Here is a 13961-nt window from a genome sequence, read left to right as displayed (position 1 = left end):
GATGTCATTGTCTGAGGTGGTTGAAACTTGAAACTTGAAACCCTGGATGATTTTGATGTAAAAAATTACAATGGAGATGGTGATGGTAGGAGTGAGCGTCAGGGTTATTTTCGATCATCTGCTGCGTTGACATATTTAGACGAGGTCAGTACAGTCACCTGGAGATGGTCATGGAGATATTGATATTGAACTTGGGTTATCTTAACCTCACGCACTTTCTGGTGGAAATGGAAGCAGTTAGCTATAGTAAAGAAACTGATAGCCAGCTCTCTCTTTTTTGTAATAATTTTCTTTTTGGGGATCTTTATTTTGTTTCATTTGTTTTCCCCCCTTGTGATGAGATGTTTAGTTCTCTCCTGTGGCATTCTTCTTTAATCCTTTTTCTCCCGAAGTTAAAATTGTTTGATATAGAAGCAGTGATGTCCTCGCTTCTTGTATTTGGGCACACTGTTTGAAGATATAGGACATCGGATAAAGAAAGTCTGTAAAACCGGTGGTAAGGTGCCGTTTTTTAGATCGGAAACGTGCCAACCACCATAGTCAGCATATCCCTTTTACTCTCAGCCACTTGGTAAGAAAATTAAGGCTGTGTTATTTTCTATCTATCTTCACATGTCACTCTCAACAAGCAAGAAAATAAATGTCCTATTCGCTACATTGTATTATCTTAATTCACTTGAATAATATTACTCATCGGAATTATGATTACGAAGAGTATCAATATCATCGTTCAAATTTAGTACCCTCATGAGGATATGCAATGAGATGGGAAAGGGCTACCGGGAAGTTGGTCAGCCCTCAGCCCTCAGCCCTCAGCCCTCAGCTCTGCTACCATGAGAGAAACCCTTTCATTACTTTGTACTATCAATAAAAATAGAAAACGAGCATCAATTTCAGTAAGATCTTGATGGATCTCGATCTTTTATAAAATATATTCCAAAACTGGTCACAAGACATTTTAGTGGGATGGGGGGATGTGCTAATCAGAGCAGTTCCAAAAGCACCTAGCGACTTGAGCGGATGCGTTTCCCATCCTAGAATATCGAGATTTTTTATTGAGCATACCAAGCATGAATGAATCTTGATTTCACTGTAATAGTGGGATAGGGATGTTTTACCATAACGCTGGCTTTTATTTTTTCTCCTTGGCGGTTCATCTTCCAAGGTGTGTTTTATTAGCTGCCCTGAGCTATATATTTATATATATAAAGTCAATTGCATGATTAATGAGTGGGGTAGGGATGTGCAAAACAGTCGGTGCAGATCCAAAATCAACTAGAAACTTGAGTGGATGAATTTACTATCCTGTAATGTTGAATAATGTGTAACCAGCATTGAATAAAAGCTTGAATTTGCAAGTAAAGCAGAATAGTCAATGGCGCGCAGCACGTTGCTTCCGTATATTAGATGAATCAAGTAGAACACGTAAAACCAATTTCTATTATTTCACGTGTTCTACAGCACAAAAAGATGAGAAATGTTAAGAGGTTTGATAAGCTTAGTATTCAACCTTTTTCTACAATAATAGAGGTACTGCATACGTTACTGCGTGGAATACCAAAACAAAGCATCCGTAACTGCAGTTTGGGTTAAAGGGGAACTGTCTCGGATATATGAATAAATCACTTCACAATCACAAAACCAAATCGCCAAGTCAGAGTTACCCTAAATGCACTGTAATAGACTAATAGCAAGCAAAGGATGGAAAAGTTACCTTCAATATATAGCCGTTGATTGACATTTTGCTTTGTTTCTGTTTCTCTGCGCAATTCGCAAGCCAGTTAAGCATCTTTGAAGCTTTTAGACCTGTCGAAGTTGCTGGCAACATAGGCACAGCTTATCTACCCATGAAAGTTGAATCTGATGTGTTAATTTGGTCCTGTTTGTTTGCTGGAAAATAGTTTTTTATTTGAAAGTGAATTCCGAGAAAGTAAATTATTTTCTGATATTTGATAGTGTAATAAAAAATAAGTTAGAAAATATTTTCCGGTGTTTGGTTATGTCATAGAAAATGAACTGGAAAATAACCTATTAATGTTTTATTTTTTTCAAGTTTATTAAAATAATGAGAAACAAATCTTACAAATTAAAAAGTTAAAAGGGAAAGAAATTGAAAAAAATATATAATTTCATAAATTATCTCAAATAAAATAAATAATAATAAAAATAATAAAGATTAAATCTAAAAAATAAAAAAAAATGAAAGATGAAGAAATTAAAATAATAATAATTAACATTTCATAAATTATTTCAAATAAAATAAGTAACAATAAAAAAAAATGAGAACCAAATTTGATAGATAAAAAATTTCAATTAAAAATGATAAGGGAAAAGTAAATAACAATTATAAAAATAAGGACCAAAATTAATATAAAAATCAAATTCTAAGGGATGAAATTGAAAAATAAATATTCAAAACAAAAATATATAACAATCAAAAGTTTGAGGATCAAATTTGATATAATCAGCATATAATATGATATTTCTAAATTTTTCACAATTTCCGGAAAGGGTTTTCCGTCCAAAATAAAAGGAAAACACTTTCCTGAAAACCAAGCCAAATTTTCCTTGGACTGGAAAATGTTTTCCGTTAACCAGAAATCAGTTTTCAGAAAACAAACACAGCCAAGAATATATCATTATCAGGGATAAAAAGGCACACCAACAGAATGTTCCACATTCTACATGACTGAGAATCAATTTTAAAGAAAATTAAATTAAGGAAAGCATGTGAAGTAACAGACATGAGTTCTTTAATGGCAGCTCATTGAATTTCATCATACGAGCTGCTATTCAAGTTCTCCTGCGGCATGGTCAGTTGTTCTGCCACGTGAAATGAGCACCCACCATCTCTAGTGGAGTCTTTTCCCCACATAGAAATTTGAACAAAGTCTGGCCAAAGGAAAAGGAAAACAACGCAATCGACATGGTCTTAATCCAATGGACATGAGTACCAATCTCTAGTGGAGTCTTTTCCCCACATAGAAATTTGAGTGTCGAAGTTACTTTCAACTGCAAATGTAAAATTAGTATCAAACAAGCCAATCGCCCATCAAATTCTTCAACATTTCACCAATTGGACATCACATAAATCCACTTTACACGGGATCACATTTACTTTGATCGAATTACATGACTCTGTACTTTGTGATCGATCACATTTAAACAAAAAGGTCAAGCCTCCGAAGGAGCACAAAAGAAACCCTCATAGTTTTCACACATCTTCCCTGCTCTTCATCCAAATCTTCCTTGAGTCAGAGTTGGTTCGAGTCCATAATAATGAAGATTGGTAAACACCTTCATCATTTATGTAATGAAATAAAAATAAATCATCCGTCACTAGTGTTGTTTCTTCAAACAAATGTTCTAATTTTAAATGTTGAAGACAATTCAGGCCGGATGCCGTAACATAAGAGTTTTACCTTAATCTTGGAAGTTCAGCCTCGATCCCTCCCCAGTACTTCAAGTTATCTTTTAGGGATTCTCTGCTTCAGCTGGCCTCTTCCTTTGCTCCAATGGTTGCAAACATTGCCTGTAATGGATTCACAATTGAGAATGTAAGGTTATTGCCATGTGCAAGAAAGAAGAAGTAACAAAAAATGTACCCACTTACTCTTCAAATGTTCAGCGCATTCTTTTTTTGTTCTACAATCCGAGCATAAATAAATAAAATCTTAATCCCGGTGTCCCTTTCTATTTCCTCTGCCTCAGCGTTTCCCAGGACGTTCTTCATTTTACATGCTGGTACAGGTATCAGTTAATTTCCACAAATCAATCCCGGGTCGGCTATCAACATCCAGAATACTTGATGATCAACCATCGCGCTGTCTTAATCCTTCCCTCCTCCTCCTCCTCCACCACCACCACCACCAAGAATTTCCATCACCGTCCTTTCAAATCATTCACTTTCGAGTCCGAGAACAAAAACCATCCCCCCTCCAATGTTTTCTCTATCTAAAGTTCATCTTCAGCACAAGAATTCAATCATTCCAATTATAAATCCTTTAGCACACCTCGAATGCTTGTCACTTCATCAAGATAGATTTGGTAAAGAAAAACAAAACCAAAATAATCGCACACCATTTGTCCTTCAAAAAATTTCTGAATTTCAATCTAACCGAAATAATAAACCAAGTGGATGGAAGGATGAATTTTGTGGTAAATTTTGAAAGTTGAAGCTTTAACTGCCTTTTCCAGCGTCGCATGATCCATGTGATTAAATCATTGGGTCACGAGGAAGGGTCAACGTGACTTACTCGTTGAACCACATATAGCAACAGAAGAACTTTTTCTTTTGAGAATTGAAGAGCCGGGAGGCGCATCTTTGCTTTTTTTATTTATTTATTGTTTATGCTAGTTGTTTTTGTTCAAATTTAGAAAAAAAAAATATAATTTACATTTATACTGTTTTTGTTTATTTCACATAATAAATATTATCGAGTCAAATTGTACATCCACTAAGATTAAGAGGAGTGTTTTGAAATGTGGTAACAATTATTTTTCAAAGTGTTTTTCACTCGAAAATGCATCAAAATAATATTTTTTTTATTTTTTAAATTTTATTTTTAACATAAATGCATCAAAATGATTCAAAATCATTATAAAATATTAATTTGAAGCAAAAAAAATCAAATTTTAACAAAAAAACAAGTTGAAACTTAATGTCAAACACCCCATAAATCTTCTCATACAATCTTAAAAACATACCCCTCAAATGAGTCTGATGCATTTTGAATAAATGTGCCATTTGAACCCAAAAATTCAAGTAAGGAAATATACATCTTCAACCATTTGAAGTTATATACATTTATATAGTTTGAAATACAAGCCATGCACCTAAGAGAAAAGGAGGAAAAAAATAGATTTTGTTCTCTAAATTTACAAGTACTATCGATCTTTAGAGTATGGAATTTCTCAACATTCTCCTATGATTTTAAAAGGTCTTGATTTTACTTCTAATAATTAAATAGCTAATCAACACTAATAATAAGCTAACTTTTTAATTTCTAAATATTCATATGAGATATTAGCATATCTATACGAATTAAACAGGCTAAAATGAGAGAAAAAACATACTTATAAAGATACAAATCATGAATATTTTGAGTGGTAGTTTAAGAGGCATGTTCAATTTCTTAATTTTTTAGATTCAAATTTAGAGTCAGCACCTTAAATTTATTTGGATGCTGATATAAAAGTGCGCCTTTAAGATAAATTGAAATAAGAAGTGAGATTTCTTTTGATAAGAACTTGGACCTAATTTAGGATTGAAATCCAACCATGGTTTTGAAAAAAAATTAAAAAAATATATCTTTAAATTAATTTTTTTAATATTTTAGATACATGTTCATGTCAAATATAATTTTAAAAAATATATATTATTTTAAAACATTAAAAAAATATTTTAAAAAATAATCTTACCTATTATAAAAATACCCTTTCTCTGACGAGTGAAAAACTCATCAGAGGTTGTAGGAGTGACATGATTGAACAGGGTGTAAGCGTGAAAAAAAAAGACAAACCATTCGTGCACCAAGCAAGCAGACATCCATGATTAGTGGGGGTAATATTTTAAAATAAGAAAGATAAAACAATCCCATGCATCAGGAAAATTCCGTACTCTCCTAAACACAAAAGCTGTTTCCGCCTGGTAACATTTTTGTACAGTCACGATCATAAATTAATTACCTCCTCCCTTTTTACATACTTAAAAACTTGTACAGGAACTCTTTATCTTCTCTGCAAGGACTCGGCATGCTCACCATCAGAGCCCCAGCTAACCTGATTCTAGGTATATCCTCAAACTAAACATGTACAGTTTTTAGTACAACAGATAGTTCTTATTTTCATGAAGCTCCAATCCATCCAACAAATAGACAGAGCCCTTACTAGATATGAAAAGAAATAACAGAGAAAGAGGCGTTCAATACTATCCTCAGTTAGCTGTACAACGCTAGCCATCTATGCAGTAGCTGGATTCAGAGTAAGGAAGCTAATTCTCCTCTCTGCAAACAAAGCAAAGAAGAGAGGACTTGTTAGAGTCATTTCTGCACAAGAAATGCAATAAAATGCAACATTAATCTTTCGAGCCTGAAAATCTTGTATGTAGGTAAGCATCAGTAAGAGGAAAAGGAGAATATTAGACAAGGAAATTGATAACGTGAGCCCTTCATGTCATGTAAAAAAGAAAAGGGAAAAGTTGGATGCAGAAGAACTCTAAAAGATCATTTGAAGATATTCCGAAAGCATTCTCTCTTTAATTTAGTGTGAGAAAATGCATTAATATCAAAAGATTCCTAATTAGTGTATGAGGCATGCTTATGGAATCCAGGCACTTGTGTGGGAAAAGCTTGCTTTTGGCGAACCTCAAAAATCTAATATTTACCTGCATGATTTAAGTGTAACATAATAGAGTTTTCACTGATTACAGAAACAACAAAACATGACATGAAACATCATTAATCTTCCCACTCTTCTTGCTCATTGAACACCACAAAATGCTCATCCAAACACTAATGTCCTTAATCAACCATCAAACACTGAGCATACAAAATGAGTGTGGAAAAAAAATCAATGAACCAAAAGTTTGCAGCATTTATGGATGTTTTTCCTTTAGTGCAAAATCAGATACAGGAGAACCACATGTAAAAAAGCAGGAAAGGGGAGTCTCTGCTTACCTCCAGCTGCAACAAGTTTCTCTACACGCAGAACTATATGTTTCCCATAAGTATACTTCTTCAGAGCATTTAAGTGAACTTTTATTCGACTGAGTATGAGTCCAAGTTGCTGGTCATCACAAGTTTCCAGCACTTTCTGTACAACATAATTTGCAAACTGATCTTTCATCATGGCCTGCATATAACAAGAAACAGGAATCGAACAGGGAATCAAAGACTACAGAGACATCGATACATGAGGATCGCCATTTCAAAACAAATTGCCAAATAAAGTCCCACCAGAATCATATTATATTAGCTAAAGCAGAAGAATGTGCTACTGTGAATAGAATTAAAACTTACAATATAGAGAACGAAACCTAATCATCTTACTAATTAGACAAATAGGAATAAGTAAAAACACACAAGGCAAAGTTAGAGAATGCAATATGGTAATAAGCAAATACATAAGCAGAAACTTTAAATGCTTCTTCGCATGTTTAGTTATGAAGGGAGTACAGTACACACACAAGTCACAAACCTGTAGAGGCTCATTCTCATCAGTGGTGCCAAGCATCTCATCCACCAGGGCCTGACGTTCTGCAGGAGTGCCAAAAGTTAAGCATTTCTCTATTACATTGGAGGCAAACTTCTGCTGGCTCATTTGAACTATCTGCCCAGTTAATTTCTTTATTATTGCTGAACGCTCATGTGGTTTCCCATGCTCCAGGACATGCTGCAATATTATTTGAAAGTAACTAGGACAGATAAGTTTAAAAGTAAAATGGAACCAAATATGCATTTAGAGAGAGAGAGAGAGAGATTGCAGTTATTATAATAATCTGCAGAACAGGTTGGTTGACATGAGTTATGTCTGTAACAAGGGAAATACAGACATTAGCAGCAAATAATGGCCAAATGCTTCAGGCGCTTATGGTATGGCAGCAATTGAACTTCATGCTAAACTTCACATGTGATGTTATTGGTTAGAAATCCCACAAATTTAGGCAGGTATAAGAGGGTTTATCCATTATGTTCATTTAACAGGTACAACAGGGTAAGTTTCCACAAAAAATATGACGACTAAATGTTTTCTTGTCAACTGAACAAACTTGAGTTCACAATGGTGAAGAGATCAAACATAATGTTCTTTCATGGAACTATACACAAGTTATCTAGCATTGCTCGATCATATAATTAAGGGTGGATACCAGACTACTGCCAGCTTGAAATCAAATATCTCAGCCAGCAGAAAATGCCATAAAGCAGTGATGCTTCAACCTGGGAGCTGGGGCTGTACCCAATATGTCAGATATCAGCACTTCTTTGACACATTGCAGATGCTTGCCAAGCATGTTCAGAACATGAAAATTACACACATGCCCCCACACGCTATCCCTAGATCGGTATCCATGCTTAATTAATGTACTTTAAAAAGCATTCATATATGAACAAACCTGTACAACATAATTTCCATATTGGTCTTGTGCCAACATGCAAACAGACTGCAAAATCTCATCCATCATTATACGCTGGGTTTTGGTGTCATGGCAGTGCTCCAGCACTCTCTGTCACATAAAATTCATAACTATTTATAATAACAGTTGGACCTCTAAAATATATTCACAATAGACAAGCATACAAAGACATTCATAGCAAGTAAAAACAGAGTTTACATACCTGTATCACACGGCACCCATATGGATGAGTGGACAGCGTCACAACTTGATCATAAAATGTAGAAACAATAAACTGTATGGCATCTTCAGGTACACATTCAATACACTTCTGAATGACATGGTTTCCATTCTGATCACGTACACATCGCAAGATATGACCATTAAGCTCTGTGACCATTTTAGTCTGCTGGTCCAGTTCAACCACTTCTATAGCCTTGTTATTAAGATCATAGTGCATCGAACCCAAGAAGTTAGGTTTTAAGCAAAGTCAGACACGTCATTCTATATTTAATCAAACATCAGTGCACAAGTAATAGAAAAAAAAGGGCTTCAGTAAGATAAGAAGAAAAGTGATTTGGTCATGTCTTCAACTTAGCTTATGGCAAATACTAAACAGACAGAATTATGCAAGCACAAGGCATCACTGCAGATTATAGAAGTGATGTGAAAGAAGATAACCTATCTACAGAATATTTAAGATGCCTTCAGAAATAGTACAGGTTCCATAAGCAAGGTAATTGAAGTGTACCTTTTGGATAACACGACAGCCATACATTTGAAGGCTAAGGGTCAGCACATGGCCAGTTAGCTGATCAGCCAGTTCTCTTATTTGGGATGCAGATCCATGCTCAAAAAACTGAAGACAGACAGGAAAAATTCTATTCGTAACTCATTTTTTTCCTTCTTAGATGTAGGTGAGGGAGTGTGATGGGACTTCAGCACATGATAAGCATAAAAGGACATGGTAGTAACAAAGGCATGTCAAGCACAGCATAAGAGAAAATACCTTCTGAATCACATAATTACCAAAAACATCAGTCATTAGTGAAAGGGCTTGGGGCATAATTTCATCAAAAACCATGTTATTCTCTTCTGCCGTGGCAGTCTCAAGCTTCTGTTGAATGAATCGGCTCCCATACTGATCAGCGCTGTGCATTGAAGTTGGGAAAATAAATAAGTAAATTCCGGAGGCCTAAACTACGAAGATAGAAAAGTTCAATCAGGTTGCAATATATACCTGAACTCAACAACATGACCAGCAATTTCTGACAGTTCAAAACATTTAGTTTTATTGCTTTTGAACTCATCCAGTAAAGAGGAAGGAAAACTTTCATCCAGGTTACTACCAGCTTCTGAATGCCATGATCCCATGACACCCCCAGACAGATTCCTCATCCCAGGAGAAAAACGCATATTCCGTTCACTGTGCCTCACAGGACCACCAGATCCAGCAAGCAAATTTGGAAGAACGGGCCCCCCTAATGGGCTTCCAGAATAGGACATGCCAAGACCAAATCCTGTGTTTCCATAGTAATTATGGTTCAAGCTACCAGATTTGCCAAGGTATGGAACACCATACTGTGAATTTTGAGAGGACAGCAATGTCTCTAATTGAAGCTTTTGGAGGAGATCATATGCATTACCAACATACTCCCTGTCCAGCATGGGTTCATTGAGAGCTGCAAGCTGGGCAGTTGCAAGCTGGGCAGCTGCATACTCATCTGATCTCAAGTACTGAAGATATAATGGGTCCACAAGAGGCACACCTGCAGTTTGATTCCCAAATCTACTAAGATTTTGCAATTCTGCTGCTGAAGCCATTAAGTTCGGCCCTATTGCACCTAGTGCTTGAGAATCCAACCCACTTCCAGCCATTGCAGCAGCAGCAGCATTTCCAAACAAAGGTGGCAGACTCCCATTCGCAAGAGCACTTCCTATCATGGACGGCGATGAAGGATTCACAGGATACCCACTGAAGCCATAGTTAGCATATGGGGAATTCATGTTATCTGCATTCTGGTGATTAGAAGGAGAGCCTCCTCGACCACTCAGAGTCAGAGTTGAGGGTAATTTAAGGTTTGAGCTAGCAGATGACTTGTTTAAATATGATTGTTGCTTGACATAGTTTTGATCACCTTGCAAATTGAACAGGTTATGGCGATCATCAATTTCATGTTGGCTTCGTGACTGTGAGTGGTTCTCTTCATCAACTAAACCATTTGTTGACATCTTCAACCCAGACAATGCAGCTACGAGCTCAGAATCATTGAAGCTTGTTGAGATGCCATTAAATGAGTGTGAACCACTCACATCTCTTTTATCCATGGAATTGGTCCTACCTCCTCCAATGGGTGGAATGCGAGGGCTAGGAGCCCTCGCTACAAGCTGAGGGTCAGGTGTGGTGCTTCGAGACAAGGTGGCACCTAAAGCAGAAGCGTAGGTATGAGAAGCTGATGCACCAATGTTTTGAACTGCAGACATGCCCTGTTTGTTTGAACTGGAGCGTAGAGCATCAAGGGATGCCAAATCACCATGCAGCTGACTAAACTGAGCTTCAGAAGTTTCCATATCATCATCGAATGCATTGCGGCTAGCAGGACGTGAAGGGTGCCTTGAGATCGGGTTTGCATGACCCATATCATTCTGTATTGCAAAATTAAACAATTAATCTATCATCAAAAATGCAAGTGAAAGACAAGATATTCAGTAAAATTTTGAGCGAATACAATAAATCAAGAATAACAGGAATGGAAAAGGGAGAAGCTCTTCCAAAAAGAGATTAGTTTGCTTAAAATGAGTCAATCGCCAAAAACCATCATCTGCAGATTGCATCAAATATCTGAACAAATCAAAAAAATCAGGGAAGAATCTGGTGGTCGACTATAGATATTTTGTAACAATGAAGCCTTCTGTTTCGTTAGGCTTGCCATAGAAATCATGTATGCTTGAACATACAATAACAAATGCTTGCATAAACACATTTGTGCATGATTCATGCAACATCCATAGGGGCTACAAAAGAGAATAGTGAACACGTCTGATCTAGATACATATATTTTCAGCACTACAAGTGATCTCAAAGCAAACAATTAGAAATATAAAACAAATAAAAGAAGCACAAGGATCAAATAACAGGTTCTCATTCTCAGATCAACATCAAACTAGATTACCCTAACTTTCCCTTTCTGGAAATAGACAAGTTATCATGGGGAGAGAGACCTCTGTCCCTCTCCAGTGCCGCAACTCACTTCTCAACACATCGGAAGATTGCCATTAAAAAAACAATATCAGTAGCAGCACAACATGTTCTTCTTTCCAAAGATAATGACAGGCGCATCTTTTAAAAAGCAATATGTAGTTGTCAAAGAAACAAAGCAAGAGGAGCCAAGCTGGGAAGAGCCACAGCTGCCATTGAGGAGAAACAAATGAGCATTAAAAAACAGAAAATTAGATGAATTAACTCTTACAAAAAAAAAAATGATACTTGGCCGAGGTGGTAAAAGAGGATTAAGCATAAAAAATTCGCAATACCTTATAAAAAAATATTGGATTTAACAAAACGGAATGAAGAATAGAGATCCATGTATTTGAATCCAACTAGCTTGGGAATAAGACTTCAGAGTTGAATTGTTCTAGTCTTGCAATAAATTCTCACAAAGAAAATAACATACAAACTGGAAATTAAAAATATGAAGAACGCAGTATACCAGTGAGCCGCATACAAATATGCATAAACACCTACAAAGATTGGTATTGTATAATCATGTCAACTAGTTATAAGAAGAATTGGAGTTTTCATATCATCAATAGTTATACAGATACAATAAAAAGAGACAAAAAAGCATAAAGTGGTTAGATTAGCAAACAAGAATTTTGAATTGCTCTAATGAGTTGACTTTAGGCAACTAAGATCGACATAAAAAGAATGATGGCGTCAAAAATATTGCACCCAATACAGCATAACATCTTTATCAGATAATGGAAAAGTACAATACCAACAATCAATCTTCCAAATACCAACACAAACCGAAACAAAAAAAAACAAAAGTTTTCAGGCTTTACCTGAATGATCTCTGCAATGCTCTTTTGCCTACTTCCCAGCCCCAATCCCGGCAACCCAATAAGCCCATCTCCTCCCCACTCCACTCCATTCTCATTCCCATTCTCCTCCATTCCTCCTCCAAACCCTGGCTGCACTGCAAAAAGTGACCTATGCCCTTCATTTTCGCCGCCTCTACTTCCCCTCCTTCTATCCCCAACCACAGAATTAGAACCACCGCCACTTCCATGTAATCTCTGTGCAAATCTCCAATCCTCCTTTGACAATGATGGAGGAGGCAATCTTGGATTCAAGTTCACATTCGAATAATAATAATTAACATAAGCTGGGTCAGACCTTAGGACCTCTTCACTCGAAAAACCACCTCTATTGCTATTTTTGATACCAGGAATCCCTGTACCATCAAATAAGCCTCCAATAGAACTTAAAGAACCTTCTACTGTAGGCGGGGCTGAACCACTTCGATAAATATTGAGTTCTTTCTCTATTTCACTTGTTGCCTCTTGTTGCAACCTTTGCTCTCTAATTAGCTTGCTCAAATCCTCGTTTTTCAGCATTGATCGCTTTGAGATATCAGGCAAAACCTTTGAATATGTGTCAGTGATCATTAGGTACAAGTGTAAGGATTAAAACTTGGAATTCAATTTTAGCTAAAAAGTGATAAAAGAAAACTGAGTTTTGTTGGTAAGGCTCAGATAAGTAGGTTTTGTTGATCAAAACCAAGAACCCATGTGACCTCAAAATTAAAACTTACAGAAAAAGATAAACGAAAACCCAAGTTTTGATTTCGTGTTAGAGTGTGGATTTGAGGTAAAGATTGGAACTTTTGGTTATAAATACCGCGATCAGAGTGAGAGTGGCAGGTGGTCAATGAAGAAGGTGGCTTCAGCCATGTCTCTTTTTCTTTTTTTAGAGAGAGAGGGAGAGAGTAGAGTGAAGTGAAGAAAAGGGTGGGTGATAAGCACTAACGGTGGACAGATCTAAGCCATTGGATTTGTCAATTAAAGGCAAGGATGGATTCTTCCAAGATTTGTTCTTACAATGAGAGTCTTTAGGGTTTTATTTCAGATGGTTTTATGCCCGATTATTACTGATTTTTGTTTTTTCTTTTTATATTTCTGACCGGTATCAGTTTGTTTGGTAATAACAACAATAAAAGTCACGTTTGTTTTCTAATGTTGATTTGGTCGTACTGGGCTCCTAACCCTTTTTTCCCCTCCCTATCTTAGGTGTTAAAGGCCCCCCCCAGCTATCTATCTGTTCGAATTAGCAAAACATGGTGTGGGATTAGTTTAACGGTTCAGATGAACAATGACCCGGTTTATATTTTTTTTAGTCGTTTTATAACATTTTTATCTCTTAACTCGGGTGGTTATCACATGTATCTCAATCAAGGTTGCGGATTTGAAACACACCGGGTTTTATATGATAATTTTTTATGAGTTTGTTTTGGTATTTTAAAAGTATTTTTAAAATAAAATAAAATTTTTTTATCTTTTTATTTGTTTCAAATTAATTTTTTTATGTTTTTAGATTGTTTTAATGTGCTGATATCATAAATAAATGATTTTAAAAAAAATATTATTTTGATATATTTTCAAGTGAAAAACACTTTGAAAAAACAATCGCTACCACACTTATAAATACCCCAACATCCACCGTATTTGCCACTTGGGCTCACGCATCTCGACTTTTTTTTATTGGTTTTTTTGGTTTTTTTTTATATATTTTTTAATTTTTTAATTTTATCATTTTATATTGTGTTTTTATTGAATTGTATTTTTC

General features: G+C 35.8%; 1 protein-coding gene and 1 long non-coding RNA gene across 2 annotated transcripts; both read right to left on the bottom strand.

Annotated features, from left to right (window-relative positions):
- Nucleotides 1-3026: 3026 nt before the first annotated feature.
- Nucleotides 3027-4307, bottom strand: LOC112328320 (uncharacterized). The gene is made up of 3 exons (XR_002983079.2): nt 3614-4307; nt 3423-3532; nt 3027-3297 (listed from the first exon to the last, which is right to left on the bottom strand). It is a non-coding gene; the product is annotated as an uncharacterized LOC112328320 (long non-coding RNA).
- Nucleotides 4308-5554: 1247 nt separating this feature from the next.
- On the bottom strand, nt 5555-13253 carry LOC7487970 (pumilio homolog 1). The gene is made up of 9 exons (XM_002311143.4): nt 12179-13253; nt 9354-10759; nt 9123-9264; nt 8865-8972; nt 8337-8549; nt 8114-8224; nt 7198-7392; nt 6678-6852; nt 5555-6005 (listed from the first exon to the last, which is right to left on the bottom strand). The coding sequence occupies exons 1-9, from the start codon at nt 12782-12784 to the stop codon at nt 5962-5964; spliced, it is 3000 nt and encodes a 999-aa protein (XP_002311179.3). The 5' UTR covers nt 12785-13253; the 3' UTR covers nt 5555-5961.
- Between the last annotated feature and the right edge of the window lie 708 nt (nt 13254-13961).

Source organism: Populus trichocarpa, chromosome 8 (genome assembly GCF_000002775.5).
Source record: "Populus trichocarpa isolate Nisqually-1 chromosome 8, P.trichocarpa_v4.1, whole genome shotgun sequence".
Lineage (NCBI taxonomy): Eukaryota > Viridiplantae > Streptophyta > Magnoliopsida > Malpighiales > Salicaceae > Populus > Populus trichocarpa.
The sequence above is the reverse complement of the archived record's forward strand: the minus strand, read 5'-3'. Positions and strand labels throughout refer to the sequence as shown.

What these genes read in the sequence shown, in the direction of transcription:
- LOC7487970 (XM_002311143.4), bottom strand. Translation starts at nt 12,784, where the DNA reads ATGATCACTGACACATATTCAAAGGTTTTGCCTGATATCTCAAAGCGA. An exon ending in GTAATTATGTGATTCAGAAG is followed by an intron (nt 8,973 to 9,122) that starts GTATTTTCTCTT and finishes GTCTGTCTTCAG; the next exon opens with TTTTTTGAGCATGGATCTGC. An exon ending in GCTGTCGTGTTATCCAAAAG is followed by an intron (nt 8,550 to 8,864) that starts GTACACTTCAAT and finishes CTTAATAACAAG; the next exon opens with GCTATAGAAGTGGTTGAACT.